Here is a 25,356-nt window from a genome sequence, read left to right on the forward strand (position 1 = left end):
TTGAGTCCCCCCAACTGTAAATGCATACCTTGTTTATTTTCCAAATGATGATGGGACTCACCTGATAGCTACTTGGGTGGTGTGGATGCTCATGTAATCTCTGTATGAGGTTTTGTTGAGGTACCAACACTCACCAAAGCTTTGACTGAAAAAACACCCATTCTGATGGAAATATTAGTTACAAAACATTTAACTATTTGGGTTGATTACATGTTTCACTAAACAAAATATTAACACTATAATGAATACATGACTGCCTAATACATGTGTAACTTGTATTTACCAAAAGGACACATAACCTAGACATAAACTCACTCAAAAAGTTGTTAGAATATTAAAAGGTTATGTGTGGCAGTCATGTGTTGAGTCCCTATTCCATTTGCATTGTTCTCCTCATGTGCTTCAGTTTGCATCCACTTCCATGTGTCCTTGATCATCACCAATTACTGTCACTGAATCTAAATATTGAACAACTTGACCAATGAGATTCCTGTCAACTTCTAGTAACTGTGGTAGTAGACCTTGACTGTCCAAACTTCTCTTCTTCATGTGAGGGGGAGAGAAGGTGTTCCCACCTTGCTTCTTTAGTATCTTAATCAAGCATGATTGTAGTGTGATCCATGTGTACTTGTTCAAAACTGGATCAAACTCTTCAAAAGCTCTAGCAACTTCCTTTATGAGCTCATCTAGATTCCTTGGGAATGATTGGTATTGTAGTGATTGAATGACACTAAACAAACCTAAATCTAACACATTTGTTTCGGGTGATTGAGCTGGTTGGAAAATGAATTGAATGTTGAATCCATGGGCATGGCAAGCTGCCTGAAATTCTTCATCCTTAGGAACTTGATGAGGTCTTGCATTATCCCATTGAATGAAGATGTCCTTAGGTAGCTGTTCTGGCCACTTTTCATAGATAGTTGAAATCACATGTGTTAGTAGCATGTCCCTAATGCATTCTTTTGTGACACTTTGAAGTGCCTTTGTCTCTAGAGTCCCTACATCTCTGTTTTTGTTTTTCTTTTTGGCCATTTCATACTTGAAAAAAGGAAATAGACCATATTTCCCATCATGTACCATGTTGTTTTGCTCATCAAACAAGGGTTTCCCAATCATTCCTATGAACATTGATTTTATCTTGAATCTCCTTGATTGTTGTGCCCTGTATGGATCTTCCTCTGTAAGCAGCAAATAAAATGTTCTTGTCTCTGGATTAATGAAGAACCATTTTTCATTTAGATTTATCCACTGCTGCATGTCTCTTAATTTTGGGTCCCCTTCTGTTGGAATGGGATCTATGTGACTTAAGACCCATTTGAGTCTTGACACTTTGTGCTTGTCTGTAAGAGCTGGATGATTTGTGCTGGTGTGTGTTCTCAGCCTGCCTTGTTGCCTGAGTCTGTGCAGTGATGTCTTTGGTATTTTGAGGGCTGCAGCACAACCTCTCTCTGTCCCTCTCTTGTATAGTGGTACTGATGTTAGAAATTCATCTGTGTACACTTTTGGTTTGGTTCCTGTCCTGCCTAATTTTTTGGTATTAACATCAACAACAGTACCTTCAGCAAGAGATTGTTTGATTACCTTGAACCACCTTGTTGTTGTTGATTTGTGCACTGAATGTTTTCTAGCCAAATTGGCTAAGAAGCCTCTTGGCAGTGAGTTCCCCTCCATGTGCAACATAATCTCATCAACAAGTGCTCTTTTCTCTTCTACATTCATTTCTCTGCTTGCTCTTACATGTTGTTGTGCTTCTTCATTGTTTGCATCATCATCTGCATCATATCCATCATCATTCGCTTCCTGTTCTTGCTCTTGATCATCATCTGAATCGTACCACCATGGATATTCTTCTTCAATTTGTTCATCTTCTATGAATTCATCATCCAATGCTTGTTGATGTTGAATGTACTCATCCATAAGTTCATCTATGAACTCTGCCATGAGTTCCTCCAATTTTTATTTTCCAGGGTGGCTTTTTGGTGATGAAGTGGCGGCTGGTTTTTTTTTGTCGGTCTTCAACGGAGCCTATTCCTGTAACTAAAGAAGCTGCATCTACTAACACAACTTTAAGAATTAGGAAAATGCTAATCTTGATTTAGAATGATGTAATTTGATAGGGCTGCCTGTATTTTGAATTAACAAAACATTGTTTCTGATGTAACCTAACTTAACTATCCTACCCCCCCCCCCCCCAACCCCTCCCCAATTACCCTAAAACTGTTCTTTTGATATGGGGTTTTGGAAAGGATGCCCTCCTTTTATAAGGGGCATTTTGTTTGAATGACAATGAAAAATTCGAATTTTGGGGGAAATTGTAAAAAATTTGAATTTGGGGTGAAAAATTGGAAGGGAAACAAAGTGGGAAACAATTTTCCCACATGTTTGTATGTTGCCAGAATCTGTTCGTGGGAAATTCCCACTAAAAATCAAAAAGTGCAAGTGGTCCAAAAAAGTCAAATTATGGGACCACATGTATTCCCTCCATATTACTCCACTGATTACTTACCCTTACTTTTTCTAATCAACCCCTTAAAAGTTTTGCCTCAGCCTCCGCAATGACCCCCAAAGTTGCAACTAAAAATCTAAAATGGGCCGGAGGTAGTATAAAAAAATTGTAAGGTTAATTGATTATTTTAACCTTTAAAAAGAAAATTTTAGGTTATTTAAAGATGAATTCAGGACTTAGGTTATGTTCACCTCACCTTTTAAAATTAATAGTATTAAGTAAAAATAATTTCAATTTAGCAAAAATAATTTTAGTTCAGCAAAATAATAATAGCTCAATAAAATTAATTTCGATTTAGCAAAATAATGCAAAGTAAACGGGTTCTTATAGTTTGAACTTTGAAGGGATACTAATTAAAATTATTAAACAAATTTGAAGAATTTCAAATATAAAGTGGATAAAGAGGTGTCTAATTAGGAAGAGGTATGGGGTTAAAGAAAGAGATTTGACTAGCTTAAATTTCTAATGTGGGTGTTTGTGTTGAAAGATGGTTTGAACAGAGTTTTGAGTCCAATAAACTAGTTTATAAAATGCTAATAATAAGAGTTTTTTTTATGAGAGAGAGAGTTTAGTGGTAATTAAGGTAAAGTAAAATAAATCTACTATCTCACAGTTAACCCAAATTTACTAACCATTAGCAAGTTTACTCAAACAAATACAAGTTATACACATGTCTTTATTGGTCAGTTTATACAATATAAAAGGGATTTCTAATTATTATTTTTCTTACCTTGTTAGGAAAAAGAAAAGAAAAAAAAACAATTTCTAACTTATGAATTAAAGCAACTGAAAATTCCAAATTTAAGTAAATCAATTAGCTAGAGAAGAAATTCAAGAATTCACTCTTTTCATCGAGGTTCTTACAAAAATCAGGGGTATCGACTTGGTTGATTGGTGTTTCTAGTTAGTGAGTTCAAGTGAAATAGATTTAGTAGTCATTTACATGTCATACTATAAGAAACCGTGCTTTTAGAGACTATAAATACCGGTCACATTAAGCATGGTCAATTTGGAATGCATGCAACAGTGCTCTACACAATGTTAATGTTAACTAGCCTTTTGACCTGTTCAACGAACGAGTTGTAGTTCATTTTATTTTTCTTGAAATGTGTTGCTTATTTGTGTTGTATGTGTTGGTGATTTTTTTTGTAATAATTTGCTTAATTTTCTTATTTATAATTTGCAAGTTAGGAATACATAAAGATTTTAACATTAAATAATTTGTTATTTTAACTTTTACATTAAAAGGGGTATAGAGAGGAGTAAAATTTTTTTATAGTGAAAATGGAACACCCTATTTATTAGTCAAATTTGCAAGTTATGAATGCATAAAGACTTTAACATTTAATAACATTTTATTTTATATTGGGTTTTTCTATATAGTAACCCTGTTTTTTTCACTTTTCTACGCTGTGCCCTAACATATATCACTTTCTACACTGTAGCCCCAATATATTTTTTGTTTCCATACGGTAACCTTACCGTTAAAAAATTTCGTTAGTGGGGCCCACTCTCCATTATTAATATTTTTTTTTATCAAATTGCACGTAAATGCCTCGTTTTTCTTATTAAGAAATGTCTCGATTTACGCGTTCACATTTTAACACACAAAACGAGGCATTTACGTTATTTTTTTTGCCAAATCTGGGCTCAATTTGGTCCCTTAAGCCCCAAAATAGCCCTTGAAACCTTTGACGGATTATTTTTCAACGCACAAATCGATAAAAAAATATTAATAATGGAGAGTGGGCCCCACTAACGGAATTTTTTAACGGCAAGGTTACCGTATGGAAACAAAAAATATATTGGGATTACAGTGTAGAAAGTGATATATGTTGGGGCACAACGTAGAAAAGTGAAAAAAAACAGGGTTACTATATAGAAAAACCCTTTTATATTTTAATTTGAAAGGGAGTATAAAGAGGAAATATTAATGAATGTGTTATGTGGCATATGGGTGAATTATGATGCATGTGTCATATAAGTGATTGTGGTTTGTCTTTTTAAATACTAACCAAGTATAGATCTGCTGAAGATGCTGCTGCAATTGATAGCAATGTACAGGGATGTGAGCAGTTATTTCATTGAATGTCGGAGTAATTATCCGAGCAAGTGTCTTATTTCAAATAGAGTAGCTGAGGAGGGTGATACACATACATTCAGTGTATGTAGAGCCCACATACATTCCCAATTAAGTGATGCCACATAAGCTTGAGCCAAAAAAAGAAGAGGGAATATTAGGGGGGAAAATTTCACCCTCAATGGCGCTAAGTAGTAACTTAAGCAGGAAAAATGGGTGGCGAAAATTATTGGCGCCTAACCTCATTTAATGTACAATGAATCTTTGTTTTGTTTTTAATTTTTTTTATGAAATTTCTATTACTTTATCATTGATGGTATCACAACCATATTACAAGTTAATATGAAAAGGACGCCGGCGAAGATGAGCAGGACGCCGGAGAAGATGAACAGAGTGGGTGAAGATTACGGAATCCAACACCGACAATTATTTCTCAGATGAAGTTATCCGAATTTTCTATTCGCGAGCATGTTTACTAGACAAAAAAATTCGATTTTGGAAAATCAAAAATCCACCATGATCGATTTATTTCAAACATTTCTTTAATTTAATTAAAAAAATTTCACTGCACTTATCTATCACGCTTTTCCAATTAAACAATTGATGGTGAACGGCTAATTAAATTCCAGTATATGATATCAAGTTAGATAAAATATACATTATATTGAAATAATGTCATTCATTTCTCGTATTAAGATTTCTACTAATTTCCAAACTGGATTCTGAACTGGAACGGGTAATTAATTTTCAGTCACTGCAACTTTCATGGCTGAAACATAAATACATATATAATTAGTAACAAGAACAATTTTTTAAGTAAAATCCTATTTTTCCACTGATCATGTACAAATTCAAATGTGTTAAATTGTCTAATCAATTACTAATTAAATCAGTAACAAATCCTATACCGACCTTTATTAAGAAAAAGTAACTATTTTTATTAGCGTATACTTAGTATACTTAAAATAATTAACTATTTATATTAACAATTTGCACAGTACACCCTGAAACCCCGAATACAAATGGCTTGCTAGGTTATTTTATAATTAAAAATAAATAAAACTAATCAAACAGTTGTTGTTACTATATAATATAATAATAATAATAATAATAATAATAATAATAATAATAATAATAATAATAATAATAATAATAATAATAATAATAATAATAATAATAATAATAATAATAATAATAATAATAATAATAATAATAATAATAATAATAATAATAATAATAATAATAATAATAATAATAATAGTGAGCTATTGTTACTTAGGGCTTGTACCGGAGTTTATAAACTCTACTTTGCCTTTCGTACTTGTCCCCCTAGTACTTTTGAGGCGGCTCATCAGCGCACTTTTGACGAGACTCTTCGATCTTCTTTGGAGCTTATTGTTACTGCTTTAGGACCTGGGTTTGACGATTGACAGTGGCGACTTGCCACTCGACCATTTGCGTTTGGAGGTGTTGGTGTTTATTCTGCAGGTGATGTTCGGCATTATGGTTTTCTTGCTTCTCGGTTACAGTCTACTGGGTTGCAGACAAAGCTTCTACGACATGCTGACATTGTTGGTCATGGTCTAGCTTTTGAAGACACTTTGGGTCTGTTTAATGGCGCGGTGGAGTTTGATTTTTTAAGTAATCCTAGTGAGGTCGATGCCCCGAAACTCATGAAGTAATTGGCAAATATATATTTCACGAAGGTGACCGATTCTTCATTATCCACCTCTTCATTATCCCCTCGTCTATCAGCATTTTGGAAATCTCAGCAGGGAGATCACACGTCTGCTTGGCTTCAGGCCGTTCTTATTTCAAGATTGGGTCATACTATGAACGCAAAGACTTATCGATATCAAGTTAGATAAAATATACATTATATTGAAATAATGTCATTCATTTCTCGTATTAAGATTTCTACTAATTTCCAAACTGGATTGTGAACTGGAACGGGTAATTAATTTTCAGTCACTGCAACTTTCATGGCTGAAACATAAATACATATATAATTAGTAACAAGAACATTTTTTTAAGTAAAATCCTATTTTTCCACTGATCATGTACAGATTCAAATGTGTTAAATTGTCTAATCAAATACTAATTAAATCAGTAACAAATCCTATACCGACCTTTATTAAGAAAAAGTAACTATTTTTATTAGCGTATACTAAGTATACTTAAAATAATTAACTATTTATATTAACAATTTGCACAGTACACCCTGAAACCCCGAATACAAATGGCTTGCTAGGTTATTTTATAATTAAAAATAAATAAAACTAATCAAACAGTTGTTGTTACTATATAATAATAATAATAATAATAATAATAATAATAATAATAATAATAATAATAATAATAATAATAATAATAATAATAATAATAATAATAATAATAATAATAATAATAATAATAATAATAATAATAATAATAATAATAATAATAATAATAATAATAATAATAATAGTTTGTGGTGGTTATTTTGGGTTATTTAAGTGCTGTTTTTCGATTGGTATTTGCTCCGACTTTGGTGGTGGCTGTGTTGCCATGTCGGTGAAGTTTCATTGTCCCTTTGTGGGTCTTAGTGGGTGTCAAGATGGGAGTGGCAATGGGCTTACAAGGCGTTCTTTAATCAAGCATATTCATGATCGTCATTGTTGTACTGGTGCGCGGGATGTTACATGTCAGTCTCTTACTTCTAATTTGGTTGTTTATACTGAGGCAGAAGTTACTTTTACGCGTATGGGGATTTGGTTTTGTGGGGTTTGTTACAAAACTCATACGCTTCGTTCTTGGTGTCGTCACGAGAGGGGTGAGGATGTATCACCCCCTGATGAAGGAGATGGTATTATTCGTTTTGTGCTTCATAATTTCTCCAAGCCACAAGCTCCCTCTTCTTCGACTCGTATTGGGCTTGTGGATGGTTTGGCGCGAGATCAGTTTTGTGGTTTTGACGTGGCTCTCATTAATGCTTTGCTCTCAAAGGGGTTTCGTACTGTGAAATCTATCCCTCCCAAGTGTCGTTTGGGGTTTTCTCGGATTCTGAAAAGTGCTCTAGATAAGGTGATCTCTAACCCTAATGACATTTCTAGTTGGGTATCGTTGTTAGTGTTACCTCTTTGCACCCTTAAAACCTTTCGGCCGCGGAGTAGTCGTGAGTCAAGGTCTTCCGTAAAGCGTCGGCATCAAGAAGAAAGTATTTCCCGGGCTATTTGTTCTTGGGGTGCACCAGGTGGTAGTGTGCAGCTTGTGAGGGAAACTTTGGCTGAGGATGCTCCTACTATGTCGGTGGTTGATGATGAGGACCTTGATTTGGAAGAGCGTAATATCAAGCAGTGTCGTAGGAAGATTTGTGATGGTCATTACACCGCTGCAGTCCGAGTTCTTTCTTCTTCAGGTGTTGCTCCGTATAATGATGTCACTCTTGCGGATTTGCTTTCAAAACACCCTTCTTCTTCACCTCCTTCCTTGCCTGCTGATATTCCTATTGATCAACTTCATCTCATTGCTTCCTCTGCTGTTGTTTTAGATCGGATTCAGAGTTTCCCGCGTGGCACATCGTGTGGTAGGGATGGGTTACGTGCTCAACACCTTATGGATTGCTTGAGTGGTGCAGCTGTGGCTGTCTCAGACGAGTTGGTTGACTCTATTACCGGGGTGGTTAATCTGTTTCTAGCTGGTAGATGTCCTATGGAACTAGGAGAGTATATTTCTAGTGCTCCTCTCACACCCCTTGTCAAGCCCGGTGGTGGAATTCGTCCTATAGCTGTGGGTACCGTTTGGCGGCGTCTGGTTTCGAAAGTCGGTGCTGTTATGGTTGGGCAGTCTTTGGGAAGTTACTTTGATGGTCTTCAATTTGGCGTTGGGGTTTCTTCAGGCGGTGAGGCCATTCTTCATGCTGTGAATCGATTACTTGAGGTTCGTGGATCTGATGTTGGTCTTTCAATGTTGTTGGTGGATTTTCGTAATGCCTTCAATCTAGTTGATCGTGCGGTCATGTTACGTGAGGTCCGTCGTAGTTGTCCGGGTATTTCGCGGTGGGTTGAATTCTGCTACTCTAATCCAGCTAGATTGTATTATGGGGACCACACCTTATGGTCGTCTCAGGGGGTGCAGCAGGGTGATCCCCTTGGTCCTCTGCTTTTACAACCCTTGGTGTGTAAAATCAGAGATACTTTTGATGTATGTCTTCAGGCTTGGTATTTAGATGATGGCACTATTATTGGTGACACGTTGGTGGTGGGGAAAATTTTGCAGCTGATTATGGAGGAAGGGCCTCTTTTTGGGTTACATCTTAACGTGGACAAAACTGAAGTTTTCTGGCCTACAGAAGACCCCCGAAGCAGACTTTTGGGTGTCTTTCCACCTAACATTGCTCGACCTTCGCGTGGTGTTAAGTTGCTTGGTGGTCCTGCTAGTTCTGATTCTGGTTTTAGTAGTGAGCTTGTGATGCATAGGGTGACCAAGACCATTGCGCTTATGGAAAAGGTTGCTACGCTGGATGATCCTCAGTGTGAGCTATTGTTACTTAGGGCTTGTACCGGAGTTTCTAAACTCTACTTTGCGTTGCGTACTTGTCCCCCTAGTACTTTTGAGGCGGCTCAACGCACTTTTGACGAGGCTCTTCGATCTTCTTTGGAGCGTATTGTTACTGCTTCAGGACCTGGGTTTGGCGATTGGCAGTGGCGGCTTGCCACTTTACCTTTTGCGTTTGGAGGGCTTGGTGTTTATTCTGCAGGTGATGTTCGGCATTATGCTTTTCTTGCTTCTCGGTTGCAGTCTACTGGGTTGCAAACAAAGCTTCTTCGACATGCTGACATTGTTGGTCATGGTCGAGCTTTTGAAGACGCCTTGGGTTTGTTTAATGGCGTGGTGGAGTCTGATTTTTTAAGTAATCCTAGTGAGGTCGCTGCCCCAAAACTTATGAAGAAATTGGCAGATATATATTTCACGAAGGTTACCGAATCTGCAGAATCCACCTTTTCATTATCCCCTCGTCTATCAGCATTGTGGAAATCTCAGCAGGGAGATCACACGTCTGCTTGGCTTCGGGCCGTTCCTATTTCAGGATTGGGTCAGATTATGAATGCAAAGACTTATCGATGTGTATTATGCTACCGATTGGGTGTTCCGTTGTTCTCTGCCTCGACACCGTGCTCTGCTTGTTCAAGGGTTTTTCCAGGGGATATTTTTGGCGATCACGCGGTGTCGTGTGCTGGTATCGTGGGTATTAAACATAGACATAATGTTGTTCGGGATACCCTAGTTGATGTTTGCTATCGTTCTGGGATTTCAGCAAGGAAAGAGGTTGATATTGGGTTGTCTGGAGGGAACGGTGATGCCCTCAGACCTGCTGATGTGTTACTTTATTCTTGGGATCGTGGTCGCGATGTCTGTGTTGATTTGACAGGATCTTCTCCTTTGACACAGTCAAGGTTATCTGACTTTATTCCTGGACGGGTTGTGGCTGATGCAGCTCAGCGGAAGCGGGATAAGTATGAGGCTCGTTGTCAGGCGATTGGATATGGGTTCATTCCCTTCTCCTTTTCTTCGTTTGGTGAATTAGAGAAGGAGGCTATTGCGTTGCTTAAGCGAATTCAGAGGTTCTCGACGACGCAAGACATTGGAGCGCGTGCTGCAGCTCATATTTTTACTAGGGTAGGCTTTGCTATAGCTAGAGGAGTGGGGGCCTAGATTGTATCTCGGCTTCCCACTAATTTATTGTAGGTTGTATGACTTTTTGTTTTTGAGATAATAATAATAATAATAATAATAATAATAATAATAATAATAATAATAATAATAATAATAATAATAATAATAATAATAATAATAATAATAATAATAATAATAATAATAATAATAATAATAATAATAATAATAATAATAATAATAATAATAATAATAATAATAATAATAATAATAATAATAATAATAATAATAATAATAATAATAATAATAATAATAATAATAGTGAGCTATTGTTACTTAGGGCTTGTACCGGAGTTTATAAACTCTACTTTGCCTTTCGTACTTGTCCCCCTAGTACTTTTGAGGCGGCTCATCAGCGCACTTTTGACGAGACTCTTCGATCTTCTTTGGAGCGTATTGTTACTGCTTTAGGACCTGGGTTTGGCGATTGACAGTGGCGGCTTGCCACTCGACCATTTGCGTTTGGAGGCCTTGGTGTTTATTCTGCGGGTGATGTTCGGCATTATGGTTTTCTTGCTTCTCGGTCACAGTCTACTGGGTTGCAGACAAAGCTTCTACGGCATGCTGACATTGTTGGTCATGGTCTAGCTTTTGAAGACACTTTGGGTCTGTTTAATGGCGCGGTGGAGTTTGATTTTTTAAGTAATCCTAGTGAGGTCGATGCCCCGAAACTCATGAAGTAATTGGCAAATATATATTTCACGAAGGTGACCGATTCTTCATTATCCACCTCTTCATTATCCCCTCGTCTATCAGCATTTTGGAAATCTCAGCAGGGAGATCACACGTCTGCTTGGCTTCAGGCCGTTCTTATTTCAAGATTGGGTCATACTATGAACGCAAAGACTTATCGATATCTATTATGCTACCGATTGGATGTTCCGTGCTTGTTCAAGAGTTTTTCCAGGGGATATTTTTGGCGATCACGCGGTGTCGTGTGCTGGTATCGTGGGTATTAAACATAGACATAATGATGTTCGGGATACCCTAGTTGATGTTTGCTATCGTTCTGGGATTTCAGCAGGGAAGAGGTTGATATTGGGTTGACTGGTTGTTTGAAACAATCAGGGCTATCTAACTTTATTCCTGGACGGGGTTGTGGCTGATGTAGCTCATCAGAAGTGGGTTAAGTATGAGGCCCGTTGTCAGGAAATTGGATATGGGTTCATTCCCTTCTCCTTTTCTTCGCTTGGTGAATTAGAGAAGGAGGTTGTTGCGTTGCTTAAGCGAATTCAGAGGTTCTCGACGACGCAAGACATTGGAGCACGTGCTGCAGCTCATATTATTACAAGGGTAGGCTTTGCTATAGCTAGAGGAGTGGGGGCCCAGATTGTAATTTATAATTTATTACATTTTGTTAGATGCCATCGAGGAAAAAGGAGGTGGTTAGGAGAGGCTAAAATTAAAAAGAAAAAAGGAAAATGTTGAATTAAAGAAGGGAGCTGAAAATAAAGTATAAGTTAAATGAAAGACTTAAAAGAGCATGTGTGAAGTTGTAATGGGATGGGAACATGTGCCGTTACTAGTTATATTTTTTGAATACTTTCAGATTTAGATAGATTAGATTTATAAATTTGATTTTGACAAACTATTAATACATAACATTTGATTACAAGGTTTAGAGAACCCCATTGAGAACATGTGTGAAGTTGTAGTTGATTTTATCAACTTACATATTATTTTGGTAACTGGGTACAAACTTATAGTATCAATAAATACTAATGTGAACAATGTTTTAAGTTTTAGTTGGTCTTATAACTATCTTTAATATTTTATAAGTAACATGAATAAAAAATATGAGTCATAAACTATTAACAAAAACGTTATTATTGTATCCTAAACTATCTTATCTTATCACTTCATAGTTAAAACACCATTGATGTTCGGGACAACTCCCATAATAATAGGCTCAAACAAATTTATCTAAACAACAAAAAACTAGATCATTCAGCGCATACCTTATTGAAAATCTACGTTGCTTCATAATTCAGATAAAATTTGTTACGTACATCGTTACTTTGAAGTTAGTTTAAAATTTCATTACGAATGAACAATTTCAAATGTGTTAATTTATCTGTAGATATAAAGACCATACGTACATCTCTCATTATATGATTGGTCCAAAAGTATTTATTGATTATATGTATAATTCAAAACACTACAATTCGCACATGCTAGTAAATACAAAAAATTCTAGTAACCTCAACATATTAATTGATATTCACACTTATTAATTTTATAATTTATAAATTAATACATTAACTTAAATAATAAATCTCCCCAATTTGTTTTTTTGTACTTACAAGAAACATATGAGTTGATTGTACATATTTTTCGTATGTGACGTTCCCGAATGATCCAAAAATATTTATTTATTTAGTACCTATAATCATATCATTTAAACTAGAATATGTACGGAATTGTAATTGATCGCTTATTAGTATTATTATTATTATTATTATAAAAACACATACTTGTATTATATTACAAATGAGTCCTATTTACATGTTACATTAGTAAAAAAAACAACTTATAAATACATATGCATGACATAACATATCTCAATATATAATGATAATAATAAATTAACACAAATAATATTAACAATATATCATAATTAATACAAATAATTAAACAAAGAAATCTATATACAATTGCACTTTATTATTTTTGTCCATCATTACTGTCGGAATTCGATTCTTCATCACTACATGGATCGAAGTTGTTTGGTCTTTTAATATATGGTGGAATACACCAATTAAGGATCACCCATGGAGTGCCTCCAATTGGGTATAGCCCTTCCCCATTCCATACAAACTACCATACACTTTGCAAGATCTTTTCCGCATAATTTCAAGCATATATGGTGCATAATAGATTCATCCCCTACGAAAGGCGATAATCCATTTTCATCATTTGGTATAACATCATGCATGTCACATAATTGAAAGAATAAAACTTTTTACTTCGGTGATGCACCAATCGAAACCAACTTTCTCATTATTTTGATCCTCCTTTGACAACAACATTTTACCATATTTTTAGCATTCGCACATTCTCCAAAATAAGATATCAATATAGTTAGTTAAAAAATGAGAGGGAAAATTACTAATTAGAAATAAGATATCAATATAATTAGTTACATCATTCCAAGTATTTCTAACAAACAATCAACATGTTACCAAACAATTATGTTACTAGAATTGAAATACTCCGATCACCATTCAACAAAATATTACCAATATAAAATGTTACTGGTGAAAAAATGGTAGCAAAATATGTTACCGAAAAAAAGAAGCTTCAGTCATCAATTTGATTACATACAAAATAAAAATAAGTTCAGGAAACTCCCTAAGTACCGACAGGGTCCAATGAAATTGTAAGAGCATATCTATTACTGAGTACTACGTAACCAATATGGATCCCTCTCATTGATAGGAACCGAAAACTCTGGATTGTATCCAGATTGCTCAGACTGGTCAATATTCATTGTTGGTTGTGATCCATACGACATTGCGTTGTTGTCTCTGATTATGGACGAACTACCTTCTCTTGCCACTATGTTGGTGTTGTTGTTGCTACTTCCACCAACGTTAGGGATTCCACTGATGTTGCTGTTTGGAGTCGTTCCATGCCACCTCCCATTTAATGTCCCAAATGTGTTTCTTATTATTTCCTTTGCAATGAAACAACGGGATGGATTAGCGAATAATAATAATAATAATAATAATAATAATAATAATAATAATAATAATAATAATAATAATAATAATAATAATAATAATAATAATAATAATAATAAAAGAATAAATAGTTTAACATTAGCAGAAATAGAAGTAAATTAAATTGGTTTTTAATTGCAATAATAATATGTTAACAGAAAAACAATCAAATTACTGCATTACAAGTAATATTTCAATGCTTTTGATATACTAATTTTTACAAGAAATACACTTTTTAAAATAGGATTTCAAGTAAAACAGACGAGTTTATGTACTAAATCAGACTTACAGTTTGTGGTTACTAATATTATTACTTACTATAAGCCAATGTTACCAAAATACCATCTTTCGTTATAATAGTAATATATAAAATATATACGTAATTGTTTTTAATAGAATAATAGTCAAATTCACCAGGTTACCTCGTTATGAGCAATTTCTTCTGGAGTATATTTAAACTTTTTCTTCGAATTTCCTTTCTCTGCTGGGTTAGGGATTCGGGTATTTTTACCCCTTCCAGCTTTTCTCTTATCAACAGGGTCCTTTGTGCCATCTTCAACGGGTACTACACTCTTTTTTAAGTGCCTTTCGTTTTGTTCCCTTGGACGTACCCTTCGACGGCCAAATACTTTGCGTGAAGATTCATCCCACCAGCAGTGTGCATCATTATCTTTATGCTCAATACCCATTAAATCCTCCAACTCAATTCTAATCTTATCTGTCACTTCCTTATACATAGCAAATGTAGTGTCGTTGTGCAAGGCTAGCGTGCTCAGGTATTTGTTTCTAAGGCTTATTTCTTTTACCTTTTGAACTCGATTAGAGTCAAGGTCATAGTATGCTACATGAATGCCCTCGTATCGCCTCACAACATCCTTCCTCCAGCAATTTAAAATATATTTCTCTGGAATTTGATCAATATCCTCTAACTCTATTACTCGAATGATATGCTTACACAATATTCCCCTAAATTCAAACAACTTACATGAGCATGAGAAATCACCTTTTTCTTTGTCAATTGTCAGCGTGTAACTCTTCCACCTCTTCCGAACTATGGGGGTCGGAATCTTCTCATCAACTTTGTAAAAGGTGGTTGAACCAAGCGTTGAGGTCTTATTGATGTATGTATGCCGCAACCCTAGGCACTCGTCTTTTACTTCTCTGAACTTTGCATTGGTGTACTTGCTATGGAAAATGTACTCGACAAGTATAGTCTTGTCCACTGGAAGGGGTTTATCCGATGATGCAAAATTCAACAATTGCTCTTTATATGTTAAGTCCCCCATGACAGCCTCATAAAGCTCAACAAATCGAGCCAACGGGGTATCAATGTTGACGGAGCCTTTTAAAAAATGATTCATGCCTTCACTTCTCTGGGTGGAAGACATTCCAGCCCAATAATTGTCTCGACAATACCCAGGGGCCCACCTATCCTTCAACTTATAGGATTCTTGTATCCAAGTATTGCTACCGATCTGAAACTTATTTACCATTGCAGCCCATGCTTCGTCGAATTTGTCCTGGTCTAGACACTCATGGACAACTACTCTCAGTGCTACCTCAATTTCTTTCCATTTTTTGTGCGATCCCAAATTATGTGCAGCATTTTTCATAATATGCCACAAACATAGCCTGTGTGGTATCCCCGGGAATACTATACGCACAGCCTTCCCTATTGCTTTGTCTTGATCAGTGAGAATGCCTAAGGGTTTCTTACCCATACACTTGAACCATTCATTGAATACCCACACAAAGGTGTCAGTGTCCTCGTGTGAAATCAAAGCACAAGCAAGTACAATTAAACTCCCATGATGGTTGACAGCGACGAACGGTGCCAAAGGCATTTCATATCAGAAATGTTATGTTCATGTTATATATCTAATAATTATATTAAATTTACAGTCACTGACTAAAAAGAATCCTTGCAAATAATTAAAATCATCACCGAATGGTACCTTTAAACCATTTTACGTTATCAATAAAATATCTATTCTAAACTTAAGCTAATCGCCCTAGCCATGTTATTACGGTTATAATGATTATGGCTACTATAAAATAATGTAATAAATAGTTAAGTAACCTAACCTGTTGGTTTGAAACGTTGTGTCGAACGTTATTATATCGCCAAAATCTTCACACATTGCCCTACACCTTGCATCCGACCAAAACATATTCATCAACCTTCCATCGCAGTCCCTCTGGATTTCGCTGTAAAACTCATTATTAAGCTCATGCTGCTTCTGAAAGTATGCTTCAAGGGCAATTGCATCTCCTTGAAACCTTGTTTTACGACGCTTTAAGTTCACTACATTTCGCAAGTCCCGTTGATTGAATGTCAGATTTTCATGACCCCCATTTTCAACTAAAAAGGAATTGAAGTTTTTCACGATCAATATACCAGCACGGTCATTAGTCACAATTCTATCAACATTTGGGTCATCGATGCTTCTGTAATTAACCATTAGATGGCTACTTTTGGGATGAAGTATATGGTCGTGGTTCAATTGACATGTTGAGATTCTCATCTAACCATTTACCATATACCCGTGCACAAACACTTTACATTCACTTACAGAAGATCCCGCGGTTTGCTTTCTACCACCTTTCATACAGACAAGTCTTAGTTGTTTCATCATGTGGTTGGATGTCTGATTTTTCCCCCCATCTGCCTTATTGATTCCTTGCGACTTATAGCAATCCATCAATGTGGCAGTTCTTACAAAAAAAGTAAACCCTTTTTTGTATGCATATTTGTAACAAAAATTGGCAAATTCTTCTCCTGAAGGAAAGCACATTCCGACTGCTGGCTCATCTATTTGGTCATGCTGTCCTTCATTGTCATTATTATTATGTTGTTGGTCATTTTGTTCTTCATCGTCATGATCAATATCTTGTTGCTGAAAGTTCTCTATTTCGTTATCTTGAGAGAGGTTGTCTACATGCACATCTGCCTCATCAACGATGACTTGTTCTTCTACATCTTGGTTAAGATCTACTTCTACATCTTGGTTAAGATCTATGTCTAGGTTGTTGTCCATATCACTGCATTTTCATATAATTAATATTTCAAATATGATTGCAATATTATTAATCAAATTTTCATATAATTGCAATTTCATCGTGTGGTCTTTGTTGAACACATAAGTGAAACTTCATTAATAGTTATATATTTAGTATCGTAAACGTTTTATTTCGTAATGACTTCCAATACCTATATTAATCATCATATGGTCTCGTAACATAATTAATAGTTATTTATTTAGTATGAACATAGTTTTTATTATGTACAAACTTCTAGTAGCTTTATTCATGTATTGAATTCTTACCTATGTAGTTTTACAATATGGTAGACATGTCAAATACTTTTGTTTTGGCAGTACTGCATCATTGTTAGTTATATATTAAGTATCGTAAACGTTTTATTTCGTAATGACTTCCAGTACCTATATTAATCATCATATGGTCTACGTAACATAATTGTTAGTTATGTATTTAGTATCAATACAATTTTTATTATGTACAGACTTCTAGTAGCTTTATTCATGTATTGAATACTTACCTATGTAGTTTTTACAATATGGTAGACATGTCAAATACTTTTGTTTTGGCAGTACTGCATCATTATTAGTTATATATTTAGTATCATAAACGTTTTTTATTCTGTAATGACTTCCAGTACCTATATTAATCATCATATGGTCTACGTAACATAATTGTTAGTTATTTATTTAGTATCAATACAGTTTTAATTACGTACAGACTTCTAGTAGCTTTATTCGTGTATCGAATTCTTACCTACATAGTTCTACAACATGGTAGAAATGTCAAATACTTTTGTTTTGGCAGTACTGCAGTAGTTCAATCTATTACCAATAAATTTTGTTTTGTACTAGCTTTAATGTGAAACAATTTTGTACCTAGCCCCATACCAGTTATGTCAGTAGAATTTTTGAATCACTTTATAACATATGATAATTTACAAATTTATTTAAAATTATTCAATTAGACTTGCAGCAACCATTTGACTCAAAGCCTATATTACAACAGTTTTAATGTTTTGTCAATCGAATTGTCAAAGAAGATAAACATTGTATAAAATATGCAAACTCAAATATAGTGATAATGCATTGTTGTTCAAAATATATCAATAGAGACTACGACATACCTAATTCGAAGAAATTCAATTGTAGTATATGGCTTCTATGGTGGGTACTTCAATCAAACACTTCAATAATTCATTCCGTTGAAAAAGAGCTTCGAATGGTTATGAACGATGTCTAAGCGTAAATTGATTTCAATCTGTTATGAACGTAGTGTACAAAAGAATACGAAAGGTTATAGCATATGCTCATAAGTAATATAAATATCCTTTTTTTTTTTTTGGAAGAATAAAATCTAATTAAGAAATAATTAATGGACCACAATACCAATGTAATTTCGCTTTTATTTTTAAAGGACCAAAGTACTTAATTAATGTAATAAGGTTGGTTGTTGGTTGTCTTACTTTAAAGGACCAACTCTTGACACTTGCACCATAATGTTCTAATTATTTTTCCATATTCATACTCAATGTCTTGTAAAACATTTGATAATTACTAACTGCAATTTAAATTCTAATCTAGTTTGATGTTTTTTTGGTTGTAAAATAAAATTATGTTAGCCAAAATAAATTAAAAAAATTGACTATAACATTTTTTTTTATTTCAGTGTTGAAATTTGAATTTTTAAAATATAAGAAATATATTTATGAATATAAAAATTGAGTATTACTCCAGGCGGTAATTATGATAATGTTTTCTAAATTGAATATAACATTCAGCGGGAAATATCAAATAATCATCTCATGTTTTAACAATAAAATATATTGTTTTCATGTTTTTAGTAAGTATTCATAGTGTACTGTTTGAGTTATGCGCATGCGGAATTACTTCAAAAACTATTACTAGTAATTTAATTTAAAATGCATCAGTTACTAATATATTAAGTAATATGATCTTTGAACTATAATGATCATACATTTACTAATCACTAAACAATTATTAGTACATTTAATTTAAAACACAACGGTTACTAATATATTAAGTAAGTTATGCCTATACCCGTCCAAAATCCAAGTTCTAATGTTATAGGTGCAGTCTTAAAAACATAAATGAATGATTTAGTGATGTGTCATCAATAAAATTATAATTATAAAATAAAAAATATAATTGGATCTTCAACAGTTTGCACAATGGGCAACTATAAAGTACGCAAACTGTATAGTGAAATAGCAAACAACAACCATGTTCATAGTTGATTAATTATCCATTACTTACTAATACTAATATAAGTACTTCATGCCAAAGAGGTAAATGAAACAAAACAACAATGTAAGCTGTATCCAAATATAAAAATCAATATCCAACCCTTCTTAAACACCCTTCACTAAATCTACTAAATCTCTACTGAGCTTGTTAATATTGAGGAAAAAACACCTTTTGCAAATTCCATCTGAATTAAATAAAAGCATTAATTAAGTTACATAAAACACTAATCAGTGACTAATTTCCAATCTATGAAATTTATTTTAATATAACAAGATACTAAATGTGTCAGTAACTCAGTAATACTAGTCAATGGAAGGATATAGTGATTTACCAACGTAGGGAGAACTTTCGAATGAGTTGGGTGGGGATATGCTTGTCTGGTGTCAAAGACAACAATTTTTTTTCTACTTAAACTTATCAAGTACAATTTCCATCTTCCATTATGCAGCACCGGAAAGAAGACCTGCATGTGTGTGAATTCACACGAAACCAAAATGAAAATATTTTGGGTTAACGAAATGAAATCAGCACAGCATGTTTAATATTTAATTCGTAACCAAAGGAATTTACTTAATAACCGAAAAATAGATATAAGTTAAAAATAACCAATCCAACTAAATAGTTTCATAATTAATAAGTGACCATGATTATATTACCCTTTTATGGTTTTCCATTCTTTGACAAACTGCAGTATCCTTTGCAATGGCCTCCACACATCGCTTCACAATGTCCCCAACATCGCCTTGGGCCCTTGGTTTCTTTATAACCTCTTCCTGCATGGACATAATTTACAATTTGTTTAGCATATTATACCTAATTGCTTTCTACATCCCAACAACTTATGATACTAAGTTTGAAAGTATTTTGTACCTTGTAAGTTGCTGGCATCACGTAAACATGTCTTCCATTCTTTGGATCTTCACCAGTGAATTCATTCAACATATTCCCAAAGGCCTCCATATTAATCGCAGATATTGACCCGTTCTTCTTAAATGAATCGTGTATCATGCCGCGAGTCAAAGAGAATGTTCGAAACTTAAACATCACTGATTTTCTCGACCTTATTATTAAATAAAAAAAATTATATCAAAAATATAATTAACTTCTTTGACACAGATATTATTAGTTATTTATTTAGTATCAAAACAGTCACAGTATTATCTCAGCAAGTCTTTTTGCAGTTAGGGATAGATGAAATTATAGAAATATTCAAGTTTTACTACGCATGTAATATTGCCTTAAATGCTGAAACTTACGATTCATCGCCTTTTTTCTGCAATATAAAATCAGCAAGTCTTCTAGCGGTTGGGGACATAGAAGGTAGTTGTTTAGATCGAGGACTATCGAGGTCAACATCAGGAGGTGCTTGAGGTTCATGACTACCATCATGTTCATCCTCATCAGAAGTTCCTTCTCCACTATCAGCTTCACTATGAGGTCCACCCTCATCAGGAGCTGCTTCATCTTCTGGTTTATCTTCTCCGTCAGTTTCATTTTCCCCCTCAGACTTCTCTTCTCCATTTTTGTCATCAGATCTATCTTGTGACTGGGAGCCATCGCTTTCTGTTCTGTCATCCTTGTCATCTTCTTCTTCGGTTTCCCTATCTGATTCAGTATCCTCACTATCATCTCTTTTCTCCTTGGGAGCCTTCTTTAACAACCTTCTTTTTTCTGTAGATTTGGTCCTTTTCCCAGCTTTCAATTTATCTTCCTGCTTAAGATTTTGTAACACGACCGAGAAATTAAAATAATACGCATATCAAAGCTAAATTCATAATTATTTCATACAAGAAAACACCTCATCAGAGTCTGACTTAGATTTCGATCTTTTCCTCTTATCACCTATTTTTTTGGCAGATAATTCATCTGTCTTGTCCTGCCACATTTAACAAGAAATATACTAAGTGTATTTATGTGCATTATTTAAGTAATATTCCTATATTAATTGTAAAAATAAATAGTTACGTAATATTCTCTAACAATCACCTCATCCTTAGAATCTGAAGGTGTTTCCTCATTTCTTCTCTTCTTACTTGACTTTCCTTAATTCTTTTTTTTTGCCTGCCACATTGATAACCATATTAATTCTGATAAAATTAGTAACCATGAATTATTCTAAGTGTTGTTATGTACAATATTTACTTAAATTTCCTATATATTCAATGTAAATATATATTCCATGATATGAAATATTCTAATTATCACCTGATCCTCCTCCTCAGAATCGGAAGATGTTTCCTGATTTCTTTTTTTCTTAGCCAACTTGCCCTTTTTCTTTTTTTTTTTGTCCTGCCACATTGATAAACATATTAAATGTGATTAAATTAGTAACCATTAAATTTTCTAAGTGTTTTTATGTACAATATTTAAGTAAAATTTTCATATTCAACTATAGAAAAATATAATTCCATAATATGAAATATTCAGACAATCACCTCATCCTCCTCCTCAGAATCGGAAGATGTTTCCTGATTTCTTTTTTTCTTAGCCAACTTGCCCCCTTTTTTTTTTTTGTCCTGCCACATTGATAAACATATTAAATGTGATTAAATTAGTAACCATTAAATTTTCTAAGTGTTTTTATGTACAATATTTAAGTAAAATTTTCATATTCAACTATAGAAAAATATAATTCCATAATATGAAATATTCAGACAATCACCTCATCCTCCTCCTCATAATCGGAAGATGTTTCCTGATTTCTTTTTTTCTTAGCCAACTTGCCTTTTTTTTTTGTCCTACCACATTGATAAACATATTAAATGTGATTAAATTAGTAACCATTAAATTTTCTAAGTGTTTTTATGTACAATATTTAAGTAAAATTTTCATATTCAACTATAGAAAAATATAATTCCATAATATGAAATATTCAGACAATCACCTCATCCTCCTCCTCATAATCGGAAGATGTTTCCTCACTTCTTCTTGTCTTACCCAACTTGCCTTTTTTCTTTTGTTTTTTGGCCTGCCACATTAATAAACATATTAAATTTGATTAAATTAGTAACCATGAAATTTTCTAAGTGTTTTTATGTACAATATTTAAGTAAAATTTCCATATTCAAATATAGAAAAATATAATTCCATAATATGATAGTATTCTAACAATTACCTCATCCTCCTCCTCAGAATCGGAAGATGTTTCCTTATTTATTCTGTTCTTACCCAACTTGCCTTTTTTCTTTTGTTTTTTGGTCTGCCACATTGATAAACACATCAATTGTGATTATATTAGTAACCATGAAATATTATAAGTGTATTAATGTACAATATTTAAGTTAAATTCCATATACATTGTAAATCTATATAGTTCCATAATATGAAATATTCTAACAATCACCTCATCCTCCTCCTCAGAATCGAAAGATGCTTCCTCATTTCTTGTTTTCTTACCCAACTTTCCTTTTTTCTTTTGTTTTTTGGTCTGCCACATTGATAAACATATAAGTGTATTTATATACAATATTTAAGTTAAATTCCAATATTCATTGTACAACTATATAGTTCCATAATTTGAAATATTCTTAAAACCACCTCATCCTCAGAATCTGAAGATGTTTCCTCCTTTCTTCTTTTCTTACCCAACTTCCCTTTTTTCCTCTCTGTGTTGGCCTACCACATTGATAAACATATTAATTATGATTAAATTTGTAACCATGACAAAAATAATTCTAGACTAACTGACACAATGATAAACATATTAATAATGATTAATTTAGTAACCATGATTAACATAATTCTATATTAACTGCCACATTGATAAGTTATATTAATTGTGATTGAATTATTAACCTTGAGTAATTTAATTGTACACTATCATCGTTCGATCTATTTTTTGTAACAAATTTTCCCTACTACGCATACAAATATGCATACAAGTTACTATTTTAGTTAGAATCTTATCCAACACAAACCTACATTAATAGACTAACAATAGAAACCATAACTAAACAATGATTCAACACCAAACTACAAAATTGGCTATAAAATCACCTCATTTGTACTTGCATTTTTCGACCTTCTTTTACCAGCAACCGCTTTACCCTTTTTCTTGCGGTGTTCATCCTGCCAAATAGTCAGAAACAATGTTAGTAATTAACATAGTAACCAAACAAAAAATTAATTAAAAATTATTGATCAAATGCAGATATCACCTCATCATTACTACTTGATGAACTACCACTCTTTCCTTTATTCTTCTTCTTCTTCCCTTTGGCCTTTCCTTTTTTTGGTGGCATTTTTCTGATATTCTCCACTTTCGTCTCACGTAAATTTTCTTTTTCTGAATCCTGCAAGACAGATTTTATGTCAAGCATGGTAAATTTGGAAGAAATTCAATACACATGTTAGCATATGACAATTAAACTTACAGTTTCACTAGCTTCAGAACCAGAACTGACATCAATTAACCATACTGGAGACACGAATGACGGCCCGATAGGATAGTCTTGTCCATAAACGACATCACGCACCACCTAAAATTATGACACCATGTATTAATATTATAAACACACTTACTATAGTTGTTATACCATATTGTTTGCTTGTATGATCCATAATCAAATAAACAATCCTGTGTTATACCTCAGCTGCACCAAAATTTCCATCTTCTCCTTTATCAGCAGCAATAGCAGCATCAATAAACCTTTGTTCCCAAGCCCCTACCCTAGGTACACTTTTTTCCCACACCATCCCTCTACCATGTATGTTGAGACGGTCAAGGTGTGCAATCTGCAACATATTGTGTGTAATATAATTCAGTTTCAATGAAGAGGATTAATTTTTGCAATTAACATACACAATTTAGCATTATAATTTTTCAATAAAAAAAAATTAAAACAACTTACCAAAAATAAAAAACCAGCTGCACTTACCATAAGAACCAAAGGGGATCCCTTAAATCCCTTCACAGGATCACCTCCCCCATACTTGACCATCCAATCAAGTATGTATTTGGACCAGTTGTACCTCCTTGCTTCAGAAATGTACTTGTCTTTCAGGAGCCAACAAAGGCTAGGGCTAATGTTGTTGCTTGTTGTAGTGCATAAAACATTACCAAAAACACAAAGGACAAAGTGTTTAAGGAATTCTTTGGTTTCCACAGATGCATCCATGCACTTGTTGCGGACAACTCCATAGCTGATACCCCCTGAATTTTCGTAACTGTTTTTCAACTTTATGAATTTGTTATCGGTGACATCCACCTCTGGAATGCTCAAAGTCAGAGGACCATATGGAAGTCCAGTGATCCAACCGACCATATCCTCGTCTATTGTTATTTCGTAGTCGTCTCTGATTCGTAACACTCGTCTTTTTGGATCCCATCGACTGTATAAATACACCAAGAAGTCCCTGTCATATTGCTTCATTTTGATGTTCAGAAAAGACTTGAAAACTGTTTTCTTCACATAATTCTTCCGCTTTTCGGTCATGGTTTTTACAGCAACACGGACATCTTTGGGATATGACCGAATGATCGGGTACTGTAAGCCCAAAACAAATCAAAAAATTAAAATTATTTCTTACCTGATTTACTTTAACTAACTTGTTTCATAATTACAGATTGAAATAAACTGTACATTTGAATTTTTTCTTACGTTCTTAGGTTCATCTGATTGTTTCGGTCTTCCACGCGGCCGCTTTTGTACTTCCCCAGCTTGATCAGTCTCCTAATAACACAGAAGATATCACTCACAAAGTATGTTTATGAATGAAAAGTTTAATTTTCATAACAGATGCCATGTTGGATCCAAACAGAGTTAACATAATATATACACAATAATTCATAAGTTACTGTAAATATATGTCTAGTTACTAATAAATAAACATTTATATATAAAAACACAGCTTTGAAAGCGAAGTAGTAACAGTAATGTAATAATGTTATTGTTATCATAATCCGAGTTTTATTCATGGATACAACACCATTCTAATAGTATAGTTAGGAACCTTACTTCTTGTGAAGGCTTCATCTTTGGCCTGCCCGGTTTCCTTTTGGGTATATTAGAACTTGAGCCTTCTACTACA

The 25,356-nt window shown here is 34.0% G+C and overlaps 2 protein-coding genes across 2 annotated transcripts; both read right to left on the reverse strand.

Annotated features, from left to right (window-relative positions):
• Positions 1–402: 402 nt before the first annotated feature.
• On the reverse strand, positions 403–1,941 carry LOC145632625 (uncharacterized). Its single transcript, XM_081684977.1, has one exon. It carries the CDS (start codon positions 1,939–1,941, stop codon positions 403–405), a length of 1,539 nt encoding a protein of 512 aa, XP_081541103.1.
• Positions 1,942–15,885: 13,944 nt separating this feature from the next.
• Positions 15,886–16,482, reverse strand: LOC145632626 (protein FAR1-RELATED SEQUENCE 5-like). The gene is made up of 2 exons (XM_081684978.1): positions 16,106–16,482; positions 15,886–15,898 (listed from the first exon to the last, which is right to left on the reverse strand). Exons 1-2 carry the CDS (start codon positions 16,480–16,482, stop codon positions 15,886–15,888), a joined length of 390 nt encoding a protein of 129 aa, XP_081541104.1.
• Between the last annotated feature and the right edge of the window lie 8,874 nt (positions 16,483–25,356).

This window comes from Chenopodium album, chromosome 5 (genome assembly GCF_948465745.1).
Source record: "Chenopodium album chromosome 5, dcCheAlbu1.1, whole genome shotgun sequence".
NCBI classification, from domain to species: Eukaryota; Viridiplantae; Streptophyta; class Magnoliopsida; order Caryophyllales; family Amaranthaceae; genus Chenopodium; species Chenopodium album.

Coding starts and splice junctions, on each gene's coding strand:
- LOC145632625 (XM_081684977.1), bottom strand. CDS start 1,941: ATGGCAGAGTTCATAGATGAACTTATGGATGAGTACATTCAACATCAA.
- LOC145632626 (XM_081684978.1), bottom strand. CDS start 16,482: ATGGTTAATTACAGAAGCATCGATGACCCAAATGTTGATAGAATTGTG.